This window comes from Nesoenas mayeri (genome assembly GCF_963082525.1).
Source record: "Nesoenas mayeri genome assembly, chromosome: 28".
Classification (NCBI taxonomy): Eukaryota; Metazoa; Chordata; class Aves; order Columbiformes; family Columbidae; genus Nesoenas; species Nesoenas mayeri.
The window spans coordinates 2,185,248-2,206,757 of record NC_137558.1 but is presented as its reverse complement, the minus strand read 5'-3'; the positions used below and the strand labels follow the sequence as shown (position 1 = coordinate 2,206,757).

The window sequence follows — 21,510 nt, the reverse complement described above, 5'->3', positions numbered from 1 at the left end:
CCCTGGCATGCTGATTTTGGCAGATTAATGCACTGAATTCTCCTACTTGTGTCGTTATGGTAATCACCTTTAAACTTGAACACGAACTACAGAATAGTGTTGCAATTTAGTCAGCATATAGCTAGGCAAGACGCTACCTTTCAAGTAGCTCCACTGAACACGAGGGAGTTCGTTTAACACTTTACCTTCAGTTCCACTTTAAACAGTTCAAAAAAGTCAGTTGCTACTACATCAGCTGCAAACAGCGAGTTCCCAGTGGATACAACGCCCGATTTCTAGTATACAGCATCCAGCACCCTGCTCCAGAACACACCGCTCGGTCAGTATACAGAAAATCCAGCCACAGCTCTGATTCGCCAGCGTTTGGTTTATATATTAGATGTATAGAAACAGTGGCCCTGGGGGACTCGCGGAACAACCTGCCCAGGGTTCCACCTGCGATTCCAGGCTAACGTCACGTACTGCGATCCAGCAGCGCTACGCTGCGCCCACCTCCGGAAAACACACCGCGATAAACGCACTAAAGTCTGTAATAAAGAGATTAGAGAAAGCAACAAGCAAGGAAAACAAAACACCAAAAAAAACCCCACCAAAGCTAAGAAGTTGCCCTCAAAAGGAGGGGAGGAAAAAGGGCAAACGAAAAATTCTGACTTGCTCCCTTCCGCCTCCTTCCAATTGCATCTAGAAGACAGTTGTTCCTGTCCATGTGCTCTGACCTACAGTCCAGTATCCTGTAAAAATTAGAGTTTAAAAACCTTGCTGAATTAATTATTAGGAAGGTCAAGAGACGATACTTCAAGCTGGAAACACAAAGTTTACTACAGTAGTACATTCAGTTTTCATCATCGGTGACTAAGTCACGACAACAGTATCTGGCTGCACTCACTCCACTCACACGCTGCCGATGTGCTCTGCAGTGCAAGGCCATCGATGGCAGACACATCACCCGACAAGCCAAAGGTTAAATACGTTAAAAAAAGTTCTAATTTTACAGAAATGCTCATTTTTCAAAAATAATATTCTCTTATCCTTTTCCTCCTACACCGAGGGACAGGTTAATTCGTCAACTCATATTCTTTCACTTTGTCAAAATGCTAGTTCACAACCCCAAAACTGATTTCAAGCAGGAAACCCTCTGCAAATTAAAAACAAAAAATACAAAAATTATAATCTCTATATTTATATTGATTGGAATCCTCCAGCATTTGTGAAATCACTTTTAGAGATGAATTTTGGGACCCTCCACAACTTCTCCACACAAGCCACGCTCCAGTTCAGTATTCCCCTTCACGAATACTTCTTTCTCAGTCTCCTTTGCTGCTTATTAGTCCACAGCTCCAATTAAATAGAGAATAATTGGCTGGCCAAGCGTTACTTTGGTGACCGGGGTGGCACGTACTGCTCCTTGCCGACACGCCGCGGTGCTCCCTGAGGCGATGATCTGCGTCCAAACTGGCGCCTCTGTTCCCTGATTTTCCCAGCAGCTCCCCTGGGCGGCCCGTTGCCTCGGAACCCAGAATAATCCTTCATTCGACCTTCAACCTTGTCGTGCGCCTTCTCCGGAGCCTTCTCGGCTGTGCCGTTCTCTTCAGTTTTGGCAGGGGGAACTATGTTGGTGCGATGCTCCCTAAGAGGCTGAACAGGAACTGGAGGCGGCTCCTTCGGGGGCTTCTGGCAAACTTCAGCGTAACTGAGCTTGCGCGGCTCCTTTGGGACCAAGGGAGAAGAGCAAGGTTTACAGACCAGAATAACCAGAGCACCCCAGCACGACTGCAAACGTCCAGCGAGCGACAGCACCACAGCTGTGGCAACCGCCTCGAGGGCATCTCCTGGCGCTACACGCAGGAAAAGCTGCCCCGCTCCCCACGGTCTCCCTGCGCTCGGCCTCACCTGCAGCGACAGAGCGGGAGCTGCGCCTGCGCTGGAAGGTGACGTGGTGTTTGTCCTTGGCGGCTTCGCAGCGCTGACAGGAGACGCGCACTGCGGCGGGGAAGCGTGGCTGGCGACCTCTTTCTGAGCAGTCGCTTCTTCTGGTTTGCTGTCTGGCTGAACTGTGCTGTTAAATCAAGAACAATTTAACAGTAAGACCTACTCCCACCAAAATTAACGTCTGACAAGGTATTTTCTTTCTTTGAAGTCACAACTGCGCGTTTGCAGAACAGGATGGTACAGCGGTTACCACCATGGTTTGTTATTTCCATCTAGTGGCCTCCAGAGAAGTTGCCCACCACAGATGGAGAAGAAACAAGCCGCATGATTTGCCACCTTGCTGGACACCAGCGAGAGGCTTTGCTAGAACACGCAAATTTTAATATTCCTCACAGTTTAAAATAATCCACAGAATCCCAGAATATCAGGGGTTGAAGGGACCTGGAAAGCTCATCCAGTGCAATCCCCACATGGAGCAGGAACACACAGATGAGGTTACACAGGAACCAGGCGGGTTGGAATGTCTGCACAGAAGGAGACTCCACAACCCCCCTGGGCAGCCTGGGCCAGGCTCTGCCACTCTCACTGAGAAGAAGTTTCTTCTCAGATTTAAGTGGAACCTCCTGTGTTCCAGTTTGTACTCATTACCAGTTGTCCTGTCACTGGTTGTCACCCAGAAGGAGCCTGGCTCCATCCTCCTGACACTCCCCCTTTCCATATTGATCCCCAGCAATGAGTCCCTCCTCAGTCTCCTGTCCAGCTCCAGAGCCCCAGCTCCCTCAGCCTTTGCTCACACGGGAGATGCTCCACTCCCTGCAGCATCTTGGTGGCTGCGCTGGACTCTCTGCAGCAGTTCCCTGTCCTGCTGGAACTGAGGGGCCACAACTGGACACAAGATTCCAGGTGTGGTCTCCCCAGGGCAGAGCAGAGGGGCAGGAGAACCTCTCTGACCTACTGACCATCCCCTTCTAACCCACCCCAGGTCCCATTGGCTTCCTGGCCACAAGGGCCCAGTGCTGGCTCATGGTCACCCTGCTGTCCCCAGGACCCCCAGCTCCCTTTCCCCTACGCTGCTCTCTAATAGCTCATTCCCCAACTTACACTGGAACCTGGGGTTGTTCCTGCCCAGATTCAAGACTCTACACTTACCCTTGTTCTATTTCATTAAATTTCTCCCCGCCCAGCTCTCCAGCCTGTCCAGGTCTCTGATGGCAGCACAGCCTTCTGGCATTGATCAAGCACGACTTCCCCTTGGTGAAGCCATGTTGACTGCCCCTAATGATCCTCTTATCCCTTATATGCCTTGAGATGGCACCAAGGAGAAGTTGTTCCACCAGTTTCCCAGGATGGAGGTGATGCAGACCGGTCTAGAGTTCCCTGGGTCCTCCTTCTTGCCCTTTTTGAAGACTGCAGTGACATTTGCTTTCCTCCAGTCCTCAGGCACCTCTCCCGTTTCCCAAGACTTGGCAAAGATGATGGAGAGCGCTCCAGCAACGACCTCAGCCAGCTCCCTCAGCACCCGCGGGTGCATCCCATCCGGACCCATGGATTTATGGATGTCCAGGTTGCCTGACTGCTCCCTAACCCAGTCCTCATCCACCCAGGCAAACTCCTCATTGTCCTGCCTTCCCCTGGGGCCTTAGCGGTACAGGATCCTCAGGACAGCCCCCGGCAGAGCAGACACAGACAAAGAAGGCGTTCAGTAACTCTGCCTTCTCTGTGTCTTATGTCACCAGGGCACCCACCTCGTTCATCAGTGGCCTACATTGCCTCTGCTGTTAGTTTTATCTGCCACGTATTGGAAAAAGCTCTTCCTGTTGTCCTTGACCCCCCTCGCCAGGTTGAATTCTAAGGAGGTCTTAGCTTTCCTAGTTGCCTCCCTACACCCTCTGACAACAGCCTGATATTCTCCACATACCACGTACCTTAACACCACAGCTTCAGTCTGGTTTGGTGAACTCGTGCTTGTCACGGGCTGCTGGACAGTGCTGTGCGTCTGTTCTTCCTGAGCAGGAGCTGGACTGCTGGGCAGCAAATCTTTGCTTTCCTGTACAGAAAACATAAGTTGCAAAATGTGAGAAGATCGCAGATGTGCTGAAATAGCTCCTCAATATGCCACTTTAAGACATCTGAGAAGTGGAATATTTGCAAAGGCTGCTCAAGTCCTGATTATAGGAATCCTACTTATTTTGGAGCATCTCCTCTAAAGCAATCACTCTTTACATGGGCAAAACAAATAGCAGATAAAACAAGAAGCAAAGTTGTATCACCCTCATTATCAACACTCAGTCCCAGCAGTGCAAATAACAGACTTGTTTGGAAAAAGCTCTTGGCCACACTAACACAAACTCCTCCTGCTTCACCAGCCACCACTCCTCACTGGCTGCCTTATTCCAAAACAGCACCGAGCTTACAGCTGTGTAATTACAGGAGCGTCAGCTAAATACCCACAAAAAGCCAAGGAAATCCAAGAACAGAAAGACAGAAAATGCGCTATTATTAACAAACGTAGTAGGACGTTTAGGCTTAAAGCATTCTAATGTGTAGCTCTAACAGAAACTGGTCTTTCGACACACAGCACACGTGTATCTCTGTGCGCGCCAGAGCCAAGAGCGGGTACCTTTTCTTTGCAGACTCCTTTAACCACATCGGACATCCTGCTCTCCAGCACAGGCTCTCCCGGGATTTTTGCTGTGCTGCCAGGCAAAGGTGGGAAATTCGATGCTAGCAAGTCAAACTTTGGTGTCTGAGTCTTTGTTTCTGTTGAAAGCTGAGGTCTCTGGAGGAGGAAAACACTCATTAATAGAGCCATAACACCCAGCATTAAAGCACCGAGCAAGGAATTTCTTAGAAACACTGACTACCCACAATATGAGCTGAGAATGGAAGGACTACGCTATTCGTTCGCTAAACACAAAGCCAACGCACTGCACTTTGCGCAGCTCCTCGCAAGAAGGGAAGTGGAACTTACTGAAACCCGCTCATCTTCTCGTCTCCTCCGCCCTCTGAACACGTTCCTCCTGTAAAGGCAAAAAATCACCCCAAAGCAAGTCAGTAAGTGCGTTCACATAACCGAAGTGCACGCTTGTCCGCACAAAGGGAACCTGGGGCAGGGGGGTCTCAGCAGCCTCCTGGTGCTTCTCCAGATACAGCTCTGGGACGTTCCCATCTCCAGGAGGGGTCAAAGCTCTTACACTCCAGAACACGGCAAATATGGGCAACAAGTTCTCTTTTCTCTACCCATGGAGGAGGAACCCTAGAGCACTGTATCTGAACGAGCACAGACCACAATTTATAGAATAGTCTCCTGTATTTTTACAGTAATAAGCTTATTCATCTGATTTCTCATATGGTCACTTGGTCACTTAAGTGTCTAAACACTGAGTCAACAGGCAAAAGATAAACAGTTGATCTTATAACATTCAGGAGCATCAAATTCCCTAACTGAGGATTTGTTTATTATTTACAGCAATACAAATACCCACTTCACTTCAGCGACTGTTTTAATTCTGGACACAAACCAGGCAGTTCTTTTGAAATACGGACACCTCACTATCTCACTGCAAGGTACCTGTCAGAACAATGACCAGCTGTGCAGTCGAGCAGAAAGCATTCACGCTCCCGGTTAAGTATTTATCACACCTGGTTTATTTGAATGATAGTTTTCCACTCATCAGTCTCTATGGAAATACGTATTGTGCCAGCAGTTGATGAACTTTGGCTCATACAAGTCATTTGAGCCTCCAACACCACAACCCAACTGCACTGTTGCGTTGGAGCGCAAAGCAGCGCACGCGGTTCTTTACCTGCCCCTGCCAATGCCGTAATCTCCGTTCTGCTCCATCTGTGCGGTAGGAGAATCCTTCTGGGAATAACCTTGGTCTTGGGGCCCAGTTAACGCGCTGTTATGTCGCTCCATAACAAAATTCCTCGCGCTGGTTCTGCTCAGCGGCCCGTCCCCCACGGACATGGTGCCGACAGCAGCTGGACCCTCCGCAGCGTGTTCTGAGCTGTTGGATGATCGGAAATGAGGCTTCACGCTGCAGGACACAGAGCGGCAGTGGTGTGAGCTGGAGTTTAACCAACAGGACACAAAACCGCTACCAACTGCAGTTCATTTGCAGCTGACGGGAAAGGAGCAGGTCAGCAAGTACTGGAGCTGCACTAGAGAAGTTGTTCCCTACACACATTTGTCGAGAACAGATTGTTCTTCCTCACCTCCATCTACCCGTTTTGTTAACCTCTGCTGTTCGAAGAAAACATCGAGATCACTGCTCAACAGATACCAAAACACCAAAGCTAACCCCCCCAAAAAACCCCAAAGCTAAGGTTGTAGGAGAGCCAGAAGAATAGGAGACTTCATGCGGTATTGGAAAGTGATCTGGAGAACTTAAGCCAAGCCTGAGGAACAAACTGATCTGGCCACAACCAAGAAAAACCTGAACTGAAACAAGGAGCCAGCGACAACTAAATAGGCTGAAGGGAGCAGAGGAGAGACACGGGGACAGCTGAGATCCCACCGCCTCACGTGCCTGACGTGGGGCTCACTGTTCCTGGTCCAACACCGACTCTGCAGTTACAGCACCCCGGCCATTGCACCCAGCAACTGATTATTCAGCATTAAAGCCGTTATTGCCTTTGGACGCAGATGCAGCCGGGCACGCTCAGTGTCTCTGCAAGACTTAAACGCGCAGTTACCCAGAAAAACTCCGACCTAACGTAACATGGAACAGTTTTCTGGAGCAGCATTCAGGTACCTTAGAGGTATTTTCCACCTCTGCACCTTGCTGTCTCATCCACGCTGTCCCAACCAGTTTCAGCAAGCAAGGCAAGGACCTTAAACTATACATATATACGTATATATCTCATAATTTAGGGACAAGAGGAGAATTTTGCACACTGTGGATGCCACACACCCCAGACTACCTAACAAAGGGGTCGTTTCCTTCCAGCTTCCACCAACAAACTCGTTCCCTTCCAGTTGGCCAGAGAATTTAAGTCGGGAGGAAAAGTAAGGAAAAAGAAGAGAATTCAACGAATGACAAGTTATCATTTGCCAGCACTCCATCAGAAGAGCGGTACGAGACGCAGCCAGAGCGGCAGCACATTCCTCCCTTTGTTCAGCCATCGTCCTCTGGTCTTTTAAAAACCAGCCCCACTATCTGATGGGCTTCTCCAGAGCCTTGCGACTAAAGCTGAAAGTTTTGCAGCATTTCACATGTAACCAGAAACAAAAATCAGCTTTTAATAACCCGGTTTTCAGTGGTCAAATTCATCTGCTTTACCAAAGGCATTTTAAGTTACCTTTTGGGTAGCTGGATAGAAAAATATCAATTTAACCAGTACCAGCACTGAGGATTCTCTGTTACAAAGGCTTAATTTTCCTTTCCCACAAGGATGTTGCAACAAAATAAATATGACAGGCTTAAACAAATGTTTAGCTACAGAGAAAGATCCAGCCCTTAACTGTTAACTGCCTGTATGACAAAACACATCAAGTCACACAAACTAAGTTCTTCTGGTTTGTTCCATTTGTTCTTCACAATGGAAGATTCTCAGGTCATTATTCAGCCCTCAGATCTCATAATCTTACCCGTCATTGAGAAGGCCACAATCTTGTCTGGGCAGAAGAGCAAAGCAGAAAAGACAAGGAAAAAGAAGGAAGGAAAAACAAGCAGAGAGAAGGAGAGATGGAGTGAGAGAGCAAAGAGAAGGAAAAGCGTGAAGAGCAGGCTGCCCGACAACCGACTGCTGGACCTGTTCTCTCTTAGCGCGATACTTGATCATCACTGGGCTGAACAACGAGGCTCTGCCTCCCGAATCCTGTGGAATCTGCTTCCCCGATAGGAAGGTTTATTTCCACAAAAGCAGAGCGCTGTAAGACTGGCAGGAAAGATCAAACAACCAAGCCAGAGCAGCAGAATCTGCACACACTCCGCCCTAAAGCTGTAACCTCACAAAGACTCGAGTTTTACAAATGGAAGTCTACATGTAACCAGAAGAGTTTCGAAAGCTTAAGGATTATACAGCGAACGTGTGGGCATTTCAAAATGTTAGTGTCTGGGTACAAACAACTCAGCATCCACACTTCTGAGAGGATTCATATATGAGAGGGTTTTATAGGCTTTAAGTTGGTGCACAATTTAAGAACCAGTTGGGAGCTGGGCAGCTCTCAGTGTAGCCACCACCAGCTCCACAGCCTGAACTGCGACTCCGCTCAGTCACCGCAGACCAAGTTCTCCAGTTCACCTTCTGCCAGCAGCCGCGAACCTGAACTGCATCACAACCCACCCATGGCCCTGGCAGCCGACTTTTCAAGCGGTATAAAAAGCAGCTCCCGTGCTCCCAGCCCGCGTGCTGAATACAGTAAAAGAGCTTGCGAATAAACCAATTTCCACCCCCGCAAACACATTACTACTCCATTGTATTTACAGAGTACTGTTCCAGCAAATACAAAGCCGTTTCCTCCTCCCCGGTGTTTGTATCGGAGTCCTTACAGTTATCAGGAAAGACGTGGATAAAGCAAATAAATTCCAGTAACAGCCTCAGCGTCAAGCAGTTGAGCATCCAGCAGCCAGGGCACGCGGCGCTGAGCTGCGTGAACGGCGCTGTGAGACTAATCGCACAGCAGGAAAAGCTTACGCCGGTGCTGCGGGAGTTTATAATCTGCGTATAACAAACATCATTAGAAGTATTACCTTAAGAGGAAGTTATTTATTTGTCTGCAGAAATTCCTCTGAGGCTTTTAAAGGAGTTACCTTTGCTCTCTCCACCACATATGTCTGTTATTTTAGGATCTTAAGCTGCTACCTTGATTTGAATTTTATAAATCAAGTTGAAAAATGTCATAGCAGACATATTTGATACAGAAAATAAGTAACTTAGTCCCGTCGGAAGGCACCGCGTTTCCCAAGAACACTTCAGGATCTCCACACTGTAAGATCTGAGAGCAAACAACGCACAGAGCTATCTTACCGATTTCTATGGAATGGGCGACCTATACTCAAAGAAGCAGCATTTGTTTTATATGATCCTGGTGTATTAAAGCCATTCACAAATCCACCGTTAGGAAAGGGGGCCTGCAACAGACAGAACAGTCTCAATGGCTGAACTACAAAGAAAAACGTTTGCAGTTTTATGAGATCAGCTTCAGCGGTTATTCTTTGTACTTCAATGCTCAGTTACCAGATCTAGCGTGTTGTAAACTTACTACTAAAGAGAAAACCCCACCAGGTTTACGGTCTGCGCATCTACTCCAGCATCAGCGTCCTGCTTCTTGCAAGAGCTCCAAGTCTCTTCCAGTAACACAAGCTACCGCATAATGGAATTTCACCCCAAAATTGCTTTAAAGAAACGGCAGCCAACGGTGAGACGCGCGGCCCCTCTGGCAGCCTTGCTGAATCAGGTCCACGACGTAACACCGCGTATCACAAACCACCGGGCTCTGACTAGAAAACCTGCAGCTGAAAAGCCCACTGTCCCTATTGCTTTGTTAACCAAACTATTCCTGATTTTTAGGCCGGCTCTCACTCACCAGTGGTGTTTCAAAGTAAGGTGCGGGATTTGGAGACCACGTCTGAGGCACGATGCTGTAAATCGAGTACTGCTGAGGACTATATACAGGCTGCATGAACAGCGGGGAGGCAAACTGTGCTTGTGTTTGAACCGGCTGCGTGTACACACTGGAATCCACCACCCGGTAACCATTCTTAGCAAAAAACGTGTTGATGGCTTTTATCCTTGCCTGAAAAATAGTAAAACACATTGGGGGAAAAGGAGAAGCAGAACACGGAATCTTTCTTGCCTACCGAGAAGGGACGTGAAGAGGAAGCAGGTTGATGGCTGTGTTCAAATAAAGACTCTGATAAAAATCAACAGGGATGACATTCTCACAGCGTGTAAAGGGAAGGTACAAGCTGCTTTAGCTGGAGAATCCAGCACGTTCTGGATAAACTCTGCTCTCTATAGCAGGAACTGCCCAGATGCCCATTTTGACAGTTCCTCGCGTGGTACAAAGAGTGCGATTCAGCCTGATTTGTAGATCAAGGGAGAGATTCCCGAGGACAAGAGTCCCTCCTGTCCGAGATCTGCACAGCACACCCTGGGGAGGTGAACAGGAACGGATCCCGCACCGCCAACAACCAGCACCCGCTCAACTGTCACGTTTCAAAGCGCGAGCTCATTCAAGCTCCCAACCTTCCTCTGCTTCCCCCCATCATCACTGCAACAGAAACAACATATGGCTCAAACAGAAACCACGGCTAAAGCAGCTTACCATAACTGGCTTGCCCTGAAAGGTTTTCACTTCTTCCCTTAAGTATTTAAACGCCTGCGGATATGAAAAAGATCGACATTAGAATATCTTGATAAAACTGTGCTTCTCGAAGGATGGGACGTGATTTAACACGAACATGCAGCAACGCGCTTCCCCATTAGCCCGGCTAAATTCATTAACACTTCTAATGCCAGTCACGGCCAGAGTACTGAGGCAAGAGACAGACAAGTGAATCACATAAAACTCTCAACTTCTTTCTCTATTAATTCAAATTGGCCAGTAACGTCTTAAAACATCACAAGGGAGCTCAGCAAACAGACATTTCTTTTAGCAGGAAGGCGCTTCTTTTGAGGAGAAGCGTGAAAAGCAAAACCGGTGGAGAGCAGCCTTACCTGTTGTGCATCTGTGTCCGACTGGAATGTAACGTACCAGTTGTTGTTGTGAGCAAACTCACAGCTTATCACTTTGGGGCAGTTTTCATTTTTAAACAGAGCCTTCACCTCCTAAGGGAGAAAACAAGACAGGTGAGGGGACACTAAACCAACGCGGGTTTACGGTTTGAGGTCGGGAGAGTCACTAGATAAAAACGATCTAAGAAATATGTCTAAATCAAGGCAACCGCACAGCTTTGCAATAATAGAGGGCAAAGCACGTATTCGGTGTTTGCATTAAAAGGACTCATTAAAATGCTAGGAGACAAACACCCTGTGGTACAACTTGAAAAAACAAAGAACTAAATCATTCCGTAAGCCAAATATCAGGAGGAATTTTATTATCCGCCCTTCTCTGAGCATAATGAGCTCAGCTCACACCGGTCCCAATGAATGTGAATGTTTAGTGACATTTCTTGCTGCCAAACCCACTGTCTGACTCTAAAGTCATCACTGACAGAAATCCAGCCTGAACTCCAAGCTGTGCCCTGCACTGATTTTACTTTTGGATCAGAAAGAGACTCGTTCAAACTTCAAAAAGAACCCAGTCGGCTCAATTTTAGGTGGGAAAAAGCTTAATCAGAGCAATCTTAATACATTAGTAAATAACTGGAAGGGACAAGAGTAAGTTTTTGCTTTGGCTTTTTTGACAATACAGCCAGGCAGAAAACATTACTTGCGTGTTTTACAATAAAAATACCTGTGTTTCATCAAATTCAATACCAGCTGATTTTCTAAGCAACACGTCCAACAGGCTCTTCTTTCTTTCTTTTCTGCGTACTTACCTCTATAGGTGTTGTTTCTGGGATCTCGCGGAGGATGATAATACATCGTTTGTGGTTTGGTCTGACTTTCTCCCCTCTCTCATCCACTTGTACCATAGGAGAAGCTAAAATTCAAACCCAAAAGCTGGGTTAATACTGGACGCCGTGCGCTGCAAAACACCTCAGCAGGATTAGAATCCATTACCCAACCCCTGCAGAATGAGGCTCCTTCACCATTTAACAGGCAAGAAGCAGCAAGGAGACCAACGTGTTTCACTAGAGCAAGGAAGGACTCTTTGTTCTGTTAGAGCAGCCGCCAAACGCCCCGACTTACATCGCAAAACTTCCAGAATAAGGTCCATATCGGTTGTCAGCTTCTTAATACCTTCCATGTTGGCAATTGTCCAGATGGGAACAAACTGATCACTGTCCATTTGAGACATCAAGTAGAGATCCTTGGAAAGATTCTCACTACAAAGACACAAGTTTGCTATAAGAATCCTGAACTTTATTTACAGAAGCCTCAAAGCAACAGGATAAGTGCAGGATTGAATATTCACCCACACCGTTCACAACCAACTTGAGCCAAAGCGTTCTGAGATTTTTGTCTCCTGGAAAAAAATCCCAGCAGATCAAACCAAAGCAGAATAAGGTCATTAAAATAAAAATCTTAATGAAAGTTACAGTGCTCTTGATCTTGCCACAGAGAGCTCTTCTGGTAATACAGAGCTGAATTATCTCAACATCTTACAGCTGTGAAGCACAGAACTCAAACTCAGTTCTCTCTAAAGGACACAGATAGGGCCAAAACAGCTGAAAGGGACCACAGGTTTTCTCCTGCATTCCAGGAAATCCCAGAATCCCAGAACGTCAGGGGTTGAAGGGCCCTGGAAAGCTCATCCAGTGCAATCCCCCCATGGAGCAGGAACACCCAGATGAGGTTACACAGGAACCAGGCGGGTTGGAATGTCTGCACAGAAGGAGACTCCACAACCCCCTGGGCAGCCTGGGCCAGGCTCTGCCACTCTCACTGAGAAGAAGTTTCTTCTCAGATTTAAGTGGAACCTCCTGTGTTCCAGTTTGCACTCATTGCCCCTTGTCCTGTCACTGGTTGTCACCAGCAGAGCCTGGCTCCATCCTCCTGACACTGCCCCTTTCCATCTTGATCCCCAGCAATGAGTCCCCCCTCAGTGTCCTCTTGTCCAGCTCCAGAGCCCCAGCTCCCTCAGCCTTTCCTCACACGGGAGATGCTCCACTCCCTTCAGCATCTTGGTGGCTGCGCTGGACTCTCTGCAGCAGTTCCCTGTCCTGCTGGAACTGAGGGGCCACAGCTGGACACAAGATTCCAGGTGTGGTCTCCCCAGGGCAGAGCAGAGGGGCAGGAGAACCTCTCTGACCTACTGACCACCCCCTTCTAACCCACCCCAGGTCCCATTGGCTTCCTGGCCACAAGGGCCCAGTGCTGGCTCATGCTCACTCTGCTGTCCCCAGGACCCCCAGCTCCCTTTCCCCTACGCTGCTCTCTAACAGCTCATTCCCCAGCTTACACTGGAACCTGGGGTTGTTCCTGCCCAGATTCAAGACTCTACACTTGCCCTTGTTCTATTTCATTAAATTGTTCCCCGCCCAGCTCTCCAGCCTGTCCAGGTCTCGCTGGATCTTGTTTCATTTCACAAGCAGTTCACTCACAGTTAATGTTTTTATGAAGACAAAAGCAAAAAGAGGGGAAAAATTGGTCAACACTTTCAATACAGCATTTATGCAAAGCTGAATTAACTGTACTGTACCGTGAGAAGCAGAATTCAAGTTGTTTTTTCAAACATTCTCTAATATCTTCTGTGGACACAGCAGAGTTGCCATCACCTGAAAGTTACCACAGGTACCATCAGATCTCAGTTTCACAGTCGGGATACAGCGCGAGAACACATTTTATTGTACAATAAAAGATGGAATCCTTCTGGGTAAGACCAAGAGGAGATATTCTCATCCTGCACCCTCTTCAAGTGACTTGGATCCCACAGATTCCACCTCCTTGGCCACGTGCTACGGGTGGCTTGGACCTTCTCGAAAACGCACCGAACAGAACATCTCAAAGTTCCTGATCAGGCTTTCCAAGCCCCATAGGAACTGCAGCAGACTCGAGATTGCAGATCCCGCCGGTGCTGTTCCAACACTCACCAGACACTTCGTAGATTTGGTATCCAAGATCTTCGGTCGCCAGGACAATTCCATTTGCAGATGCTTCGTCAACTCCTGTGCCATTTCTTGTGGCTTCGCAAGACGGGGAGTACATCACTTCATACTGCTTGCAGCCGTCCTCTGAAATCTCGATGTTACCTGGCAGAGGAAACCCTACTGTAAGCTTCAGAATATCTTCCATTTGAAATATTTTGGCTACCAACATTAAAACAAACACTCGAGAATGCTCTAAACTCCCAAGTCCCCAGACTTAGGTGACATTTCTCAGACTTTCAGCGCCCACTGTGTCCTGGGCAGCACCGCCTGCCTCTCCAGCTTCAGATCTCTTGTTGGCACTAGAGTCTCAGAGATGAGTAAATAAGGGATTGTGAAACTCTAAGATCCTCCAAAGTGGCAGAGGATGGAAAAGCACGCTTGCCATCTGAAATGTGAAATATTTAAATGAGGTCCCTAAAAACAAAGCACTAGAATAGCTTCTATCACTTCAACACATTACACGGTTCTTATGTATAGAAAGAACTCGGGAGCATCTAGTGGGTGCTATAAATCACAGTGGAAGGACATTGGAACTGCTCAGCTCCTGTGCAGGACACCTCATCTCAGTCTTCACCACAGCTGCTTGAGATCGAAACAAGCGCAATTTTAGTTTAATCAGTCAGGCAAAGGAGATTGTTCAAAAAAAACCAACACAGCTGTTCTGCCAGATCTCCTCCCTAACGATGAATCCACTAAAATATACCTTGAGAAGAGCTACGATTCATCTATCTACATCAGAAATTGCTTAAAAGCAAGAACAACGTACATGGAAAAATTGCCTTGGATTTTCCAGCAGCTGACACTGCCGTGATCGCTTCATATTGTTACGAGGAGACAAAGGAGTTTCTCTCAGCCAGTGCACAAACTCAGTGCTCTCTCTCCACTTCTGCTGACTTACTACAAACTTTCGGCAGGGCCACACAAACTGAACCCTCCCTTCTTTATCCCCCAGCTTTTCCTAAACCTTTTTTCCATGGAATCTCCTTCCTAACAGGCCTCTGTTGTATTGTGAGTAACCTCAGCTATACAGTTGGCTTCATATCAACTCTTAAGCCAAATCAGAAGAGTGAAACCATTTCTGGTGACAGGACTGACCGTGTGGCAAGGACGGAAAACAGGGATGGAAATGGAATACGGAGCAAAGGGACAGGAGCTGATCAGACACCTGCAGCTCCTACTCCAGTCCAAACACTTCTAACAGTTCTCCAGCACCTCAGCGATCTCCCAGGACATAGGGGCCCTCAGATCGTATCTTCCTGTTCACGGGGTCAAGCGGATACTAAAGTGCATTTCTACACATTTAGCACCTTGTTTCCCTCTTAGCGCGTTACTTGGTCATCACCGGGCCCCTCGGGTCCTGTCACCCGCGCGGGTGTCCTGTCCAAGTCCCTCACAGTCAGACCTATCATCTCTACAAGACATTCACTTCGTACTTGTTGCTACCTCAGCACTAACAACCTTGAGGACAAGAGGACAAGAGCAGGACGTTCCTTCTTGGCGCTGAACACTCAGCACCGCCCAGCAAGGCCCATGTCCCGCTGGCTTTGATCGCGACATCTCACCCTCGCCGTGCGTCCCTTGCGCAGCCGCCGGCTCTTGCCATGAGTGCTCCGCACCATTTGTCGGCGGCACAGCCTCGCCGCTCCCCTGCGGCGCTTCCTGCCACACTTTTGCGTTGGGGTTTAAGCCGGCGCCTTTCGATGTTACCTGCTGGAGAGACCAGAACGCTTTGATTAGGCAGAACAACCCAAAGACGCTTTACAAGTCAAGCCAGACAATCTAGGTGAATTTAGTGATTGTTCTACAGAGCTCCACATCTCAAGTGTCTAACCGGCTATTAAGCACCTAAGTGATTTTGCATTAATCAAAACAGGAAAACCCACGGTATTTGCTGAGTATTTCATTTCTACCTCCATGAGAAGTGTTGCCTCCAACCCCTCTTTATTGACATCCACAGCACCAGCAGAGGACGCGCCTGGCCGTCAGGGGAACTCACGAGCTTTTAAAGCCTCGACTGTCATAATGCTCCAGTCCCCTGTCACCACAAAGGGACCTTTTCCCTCCTCCAGACCCCTTCCTAGAAAGGAAGGTAAAAGAAAAAATATTTCAAGGAGAAGAAACTAATGATTTACTGAATTAGTGACATCTACACTAACCAAGCATCACCTACGCTACGGCAGGGACTTACCTGAGCAGCGCCCCATTTCCCCAGGACTTCACCTACATCTTATACGCGTCAGGGTGCGCTAATAATCGACTTAAACTTGTAACCGAGGAGATTAAAGTTTTCAAAGCGCCAAGACAAACACAGGTGCCATCCCAGCCCACTGGGAGCGGGGAACAGCATCGTCTCACTTGGTTATGGTGCAACGAGGACCGTAATTAGAGTAAGAGGGCAAACAACGAGCCAGACGAGCCAAAGTGCTGGATCCAACCTTTCTACAGCAAAAGACAGCGCCCTCCCAAGTCCCTTCTGAGAGCTGCTCAGATTAAGGAGCCCAATAATCCAGCAACAGCAGAGAGCAACGTCATAACGGCTTTTGCTCTAAAACTCAAGCAAGAAAACCCGTCTTTTGCTAAAATTCTCCTCCCAAGATTTTCCAACACCCTCCAGGCAACTAATACAGTTCCCCCCAAACAGGTTCCTTCAGACACTGAACAGTCCACCTCGCTCGCGCCATTTGTGTGAGTGTAAAAGGCGAAAGTCACTAATCGCAGCTCCCGTCTCACAAAGAGGGGAGTTTGGTGTTTCGGAGACCGGCTCCTGCGTTCTGAAATGCAGGAGAGGTTTGTGCTCCCAGGCCTCAAACATAAAGCAAAAGGATAAGGAAGTGGTTGCAACAGCTTTAGAGATAATTCCTCTGCCAAGGTCACACTTTGTTCCAAAGATATTTGCTGCGAGGAGAAGCCTGAACTCACTAACAAAAAGCCTCCAAACGCTGGAGAGGTTCGAGACCATCAGGAGAGAAGAAAAGACAAAGCTCACAGTTTTTGCAAGGAACCCACACAGCAACTGAGTTTTCCTCTTGTCAACCTCAGCAGAAGAAATAGAAAAACCCCAAAGAGTTCAGTGTGAAAGGACACACACGCTTCCCTTTAGTTTTCAGAGTAGTTGTTCTCCACCAGAACAACCTCAGAACCTGTTTCACCCCCGTAGTGTCACTGTCAAAGCAGTTCAGCTGCTGCTGACCTGGGACACACAGACCCATCAGCACGGAAACCTGAATTCACATTTCATCACAGCGAAAAAGGCACGTCCAGGAGATGATTCATTATTTTCTAGAAATAAACACTGTCTCACACCTTATGTCTTGAGGTTTAGCTCAAGCTGAAAGTGATTTTAAGCAATAAGAACGATAAAATGAAACCGAAACTCTTCAGGGAGTTCACTGCGCTGCTGAAGGGGATCGGAAGGCAAAAGCAACTCGGAGCATGGCGGATGACGTGACTCACTTCGGCAAACGCCAAAAGACACACGTGGTAACACAGAAATCGCAGGTCCAAGTGAAAAGCGCAAAGAAACTAAACAGATTTGAGCTGATAAAGCGATGAACAGATCTATTAATCCCAGGGCTGAACCGCAGACCTGAGGCAGCGTGGGCTGCCCATGCGTTCTAGAAACACCGCGCGACGTGGAGCGCGGGCTGGCGAGACCCAGCGCTGATGTCGCATCTCAACGGCGAGACTGGAGCGGAGAGGATAAACGTCCCTCAAATCCAGCCCGCTGTGCTCCAGGAGCGGCGCCGCTTCTGAACACGAGGCCAAAATATCAATTCTTGCTTATTTAACTGAAGCTAACGAACCCCCAGCACGTTTGATTGGCTGCGCAACAATCCTCCCAGCTGCTATCGGGAACTTTCATGCCGAGGTTAAAGCTTTACAGAGTGACAAAGGTTGGGAGCACTCGCTGGTGGCCGTGAGCTGACATCAATTTCAGCAAACGCGGAGCAAAGATTCTCCTCAAAATCACCTATGGAAGCATCTCCCTCCTTTTAAAAGGACGGCAAAGAGTATTTTTCTTATTGTAACAGCCTAAATTACATTTAACAAATGCAATTAAGCCAACAAAAAAGTACTCAGAGTTTCTTTGAAAGCATTCTATTTTAATTCAAATTCTCCTGCAAACAAAACCTTGTGACCGATTTCCCTCTGAAAGGGACTCTAAGTGAAAAATCTAGAAGGGAATTTAATAAAACTTGCGAGAATCTGATCATTTTCCAGAAGCAGACGGAAAAACCCCGAAGGTCAGCAAACCTACGGGAGGTTGGCAAAGAGCAGCCTCGTGCTGGCCGGGGGACGCGGCGTCTGCGGTGGCCTCGGACGCGCGCCAGCGCGGTTACCCGGCACCTTTGCAGAGCTGAGCCAGGCTGCGAAACAAACCGAGAGAGAGAGAAAGCGGCTGCACCCCAAAAAGGAACAGGCAGAGCTGGGGAACTGCCCGCGGGACAAAGACACAGCGGCTCAGCGCTCCAAACGGCCCAGGGAACGTGCAAAACGCGCGTTAACGGCGGCACGAGCTCCCCGCGCTGAACACGGCATGTTTCCTCGTCGGATCCCGCTGTGCCGTGGGATGGTGGCGCCACCGCTTCTGTGTGACAATCTGGGGTTTGTCACCTGGGGCTGCAGGAAGCCTCACCTGCTAAAAGGAGGTTTTCTAGTCCTGCTTTTCCAGCTGGCAACAATTAGGGCAGCGTTTCACCCACCTGAGGTGCATAGATTTCAATCGCTAATATATTGAATTGGGAACGTGTACCCAACCAAAGCACAGAGCAAGACATTAGCAATTACATTCCTCACAATTATCAATTATCAAACAGCAAGCGAGAAACAAGACCTACCCCAAACATTAATGCATGAACACCAGCCCGAGCGCAACACTGTTCCCTCGCTGCAGGAAGGTTTTATTGATACTCAAGGAACACAGAATTCCACCATGTGCACTGCGAAGGAATCAATTCACAATCACCACGCGCACGCTTCAGTTAAAGCTAAAATATAACGCTAGCAGCTAAAACAAGCCCAAAAGCCTCCAGATTTCCAACACAACCTGGTTCTGTGCCTCGTTTTTCAGGGAACCCCAAAAGCAAAAAGCCGCGGTCTGGTTCTGAGCAGCTGACCACTGGGTTTCGCAGCACCTGGTCAAGAGCTCAAGTTCCGTGTCCTGGCAGCAAAAAGGCACCTTCAGAAAGTCTGGACTGTCCTCAGGAACTCAAAATCAAACGTTAATGATGCTTCCTGAGCGCAGATCACACAAACCAGCCCGCAACACTGGCAGCGGAAGGTGGAGATCACACAAAGCCACCAAGGCAGGTTTGTGCTGTAAGAGGCTTCGCTGAGCACCAGCCACGCTGCCCCGCGCCCCTCTAGCGGCTTCCAGAACCACATTCTGCTCGCCAGGACCTCATCTGCGGGCCCAGCCCCACCGGGTCCCCTTCCAGTTAAACAACCCAATTCTTAAGACCGGCCACTCCGTGTTCACAACGTGATTTTTCCCCGCTCAGTACAAATCAAGTGACATTCAGCTGATAACGGAGGCAATTATTTAAGAAGGAAAAGGTGTTTCCCAAGCTGATTTAATTAGGATTTATTTAAATTACATTCGGCCCTTTGAAGGCAACCGCGAGGCTGATGCGGCCCCCGGTGAAAACGAGTTTGACACGAGGTTTGTAACTGCGGAATATCCGTTGGTGTAACAGATCAGCCCCGCACCTGAACGGAACGCACCATTTCAACTCGCTCAATTATCGCTTAATTAACCCGCACCTGGACGCCTCGTGTATTTTCGGGACAAAACTTACTGCGAAGTTTAAAGCAGCAGCCGCGCGGTTACCGGCGTGTGAGCGGCGAACGCTGAAACGGCTCCAGCGAACGCCGTGAATCGCCGTTAACGGGGAAGCACCGGCCGGGGCAACGCGCGCCCCCCCCGCCGCGCGGAGCGGGGACGCGGGGACACGAGGTGACCTCCGCGCCCGGGGACTCGCAGCCGCGCCCCGGCCCCCGCGCTGCGCTCGGTCCCGGCCGGGCCGCTCCGCCGCAGGTGCCTCATCAACGTGTTTCCCGCACCCGCCCGCACGGGCCCATCCGGCCGCGCAGCCCCGCGCGGCGGCCACGCGGTCCCGAGCGCTCCCCGGTGCCAGCGCCGCTCCGTCCCCGCCGCCCTCCCCGGGGCGCGGGAGGCCCCGCGGGCTCCGCCCGCCGCCGAGCGGGGCCCCGGGCCCGCGTCACCTTCACCGCAGGCCGCGGCGCGGCGGCTCCCGAAGGTCACCGCGGTGCCTTTCACCGCCCCCGCGCGGAGGCCCCGGCACCGGCGGAACGTTCCAGAGCGCCGAGCCCCCCCTCCCCGCCCGCCGGGCCCGCGGCCGCCGCCCCCAGATTTGCTGTGTCAGCCCCGTCCCCTCCCCCCGGCGCGGCGTGCTCGGCCTCCCCGCCACATGGCCCGGCCCCGCGCCGCCCCGCCGCACCTCCACGAACAGCAGCATCCTGCCGCCCGCGCCCAGGCCGGCGGGCCCGCGATCCGCGCCGCGCTCCGCGCTGCCCGGCGGCGGCCGCGCCAGCCCAGCGGTCAGGACGGGCCGGCTCCGCCTCCCGCCGCTGCCGCCGCCAGCGCCCGCCCGCCCGCCGCCTCTTCCGGAGCGCACCGAGCGCTTCCGGGGCACGGCCGGGAGCGGGCCGGCCCATTCCCTGCGCGGAACGGGGGGGAGGAGGGGGGGAAGGAACCACTCCGGCAGGGGGCGCGCCGCCGCCGCGCTGCGCGGGGGGGAGGGTGCCCCCCGCGGGCGGGATGGGCTGATCCAGGGAGGGGGGCGGTTCTGGGGGTTCGGGTTTGCGAATTTAAGAACCCAAAATACGTTTTTCTGCCACAAAAAGCACGCGGGTCTCTCTGCTCCCCCCGCGCCTCCGATTTTCCCTCTTTCCGGCTCTGCCCGCAGGGGACAGCGCTGAGCCGGGGTGCGGGCGGCACCGAGCGGATCTCAGGGTCACACGATCATTTTGGGTGGAAAAGCCCCTCAGGATCACGGAGTCCAACCCTTAACCCACCCCCGGCACTGCCCCATGTCCTGAGAACCTCATGTCCGTCTGTCCAGCACTCCAAGGATGGTGACTCCAGCACTGCCCTGGGCAGCCTGTTCAATGCCCCACAGCCCTTTGGGTCAGAAATTGTTCCCAGACCCAACCTCAACCTCCCCTGGCGCAACTTGAGGCCGTTTCCTCTGCTCCTGGCGCTTGTTCCTGGGGAGCAGAGCCCGACCCCCCTGGCTCCAAGCTCCTTTCAGGCAGTTCAGAGATCAGAAGGTCTCCCCTCAGCTCCTGTTCTCCAGCTGAACCCCACAGCTCCCTCAGTCTCCATCACACTTGTGCTCCAGCCCCTCACCAGCTCCGTTCCCTTCTCTCCACTCGCTCCAGCACGTCAAGCTCCTTCTTGGCGTGAGGGGCCCAAAACTGAACACGTTCACTCACCTCCACGTTCGTGGTTGAGCCCATGGGAACCGGAGCTGTTTATTCTGTGGTTTGCACATTTAATATTCACGTTGCAGTGACATTGAGATCGGTGTCAGGCGGACGCAGAAAGGGCCAAATCTCACCCAGCGCAAGCTCCAAACATGAGAATCCTGCTCGCTGGTGCCTCAGCTCCCGCCCTGGAGAGCAGAGGGGATTCTGCAAGGAAAAAAACCAAACAGCTTTGAAACCATTTCACTTCAGAGCAACAGGGCAAGATCCACAAAACTTATTACAGCCAGTTACGGGGAACCGGGGTTGTCGAGGGGTTCCAGGTGATCAAGAAACATTCTGTTAAAGAACTAAGTTGTTTCAGAGGGGGTTTGGTTTGGGCACAGGACAATTTTCAGTCCCCAGAGTCCCCGTCAGGGCGATGTTG

The 21,510-nt window shown here is 50.2% G+C and overlaps 1 protein-coding gene across 3 annotated transcripts; it reads right to left on the bottom strand.

Annotated features, from left to right (window-relative positions):
* Positions 1 to 966: 966 nt before the first annotated feature.
* On the bottom strand, positions 967 to 20,247 carry LARP4 (La ribonucleoprotein 4). 3 transcript variants are annotated; one of them, XM_080360727.1, is made up of 17 exons: positions 20,096 to 20,236; positions 15,545 to 15,711; positions 15,197 to 15,344; positions 13,578 to 13,736; positions 13,187 to 13,262; positions 11,734 to 11,870; positions 11,421 to 11,524; positions 10,597 to 10,707; positions 10,205 to 10,258; positions 9,464 to 9,673; positions 8,905 to 9,008; positions 5,736 to 5,969; positions 4,901 to 4,949; positions 4,550 to 4,708; positions 3,855 to 3,976; positions 1,891 to 2,056; positions 967 to 1,707 (listed from the first exon to the last, which is right to left on the bottom strand). In XM_080360727.1, exons 2-17 carry the CDS (start codon positions 15,548 to 15,550, stop codon positions 1,372 to 1,374), a joined length of 2,175 nt encoding a protein of 724 aa, XP_080216853.1. In that variant the 5' UTR covers positions 15,551 to 15,711; positions 20,096 to 20,236; the 3' UTR covers positions 967 to 1,371. The 3 variants fall into 3 exon arrangements, with proteins under 3 accessions (XP_080216853.1, XP_080216852.1, XP_080216854.1); XM_080360726.1 differs by lacking the exon at positions 15,545 to 15,711 and having other exon boundaries at positions 20,096 to 20,247; XM_080360728.1 differs by lacking the exon at positions 20,096 to 20,236 and having other exon boundaries at positions 15,197 to 15,341; positions 15,545 to 15,563.
* Positions 20,248 to 21,510: the final 1,263 nt, after the last annotated feature.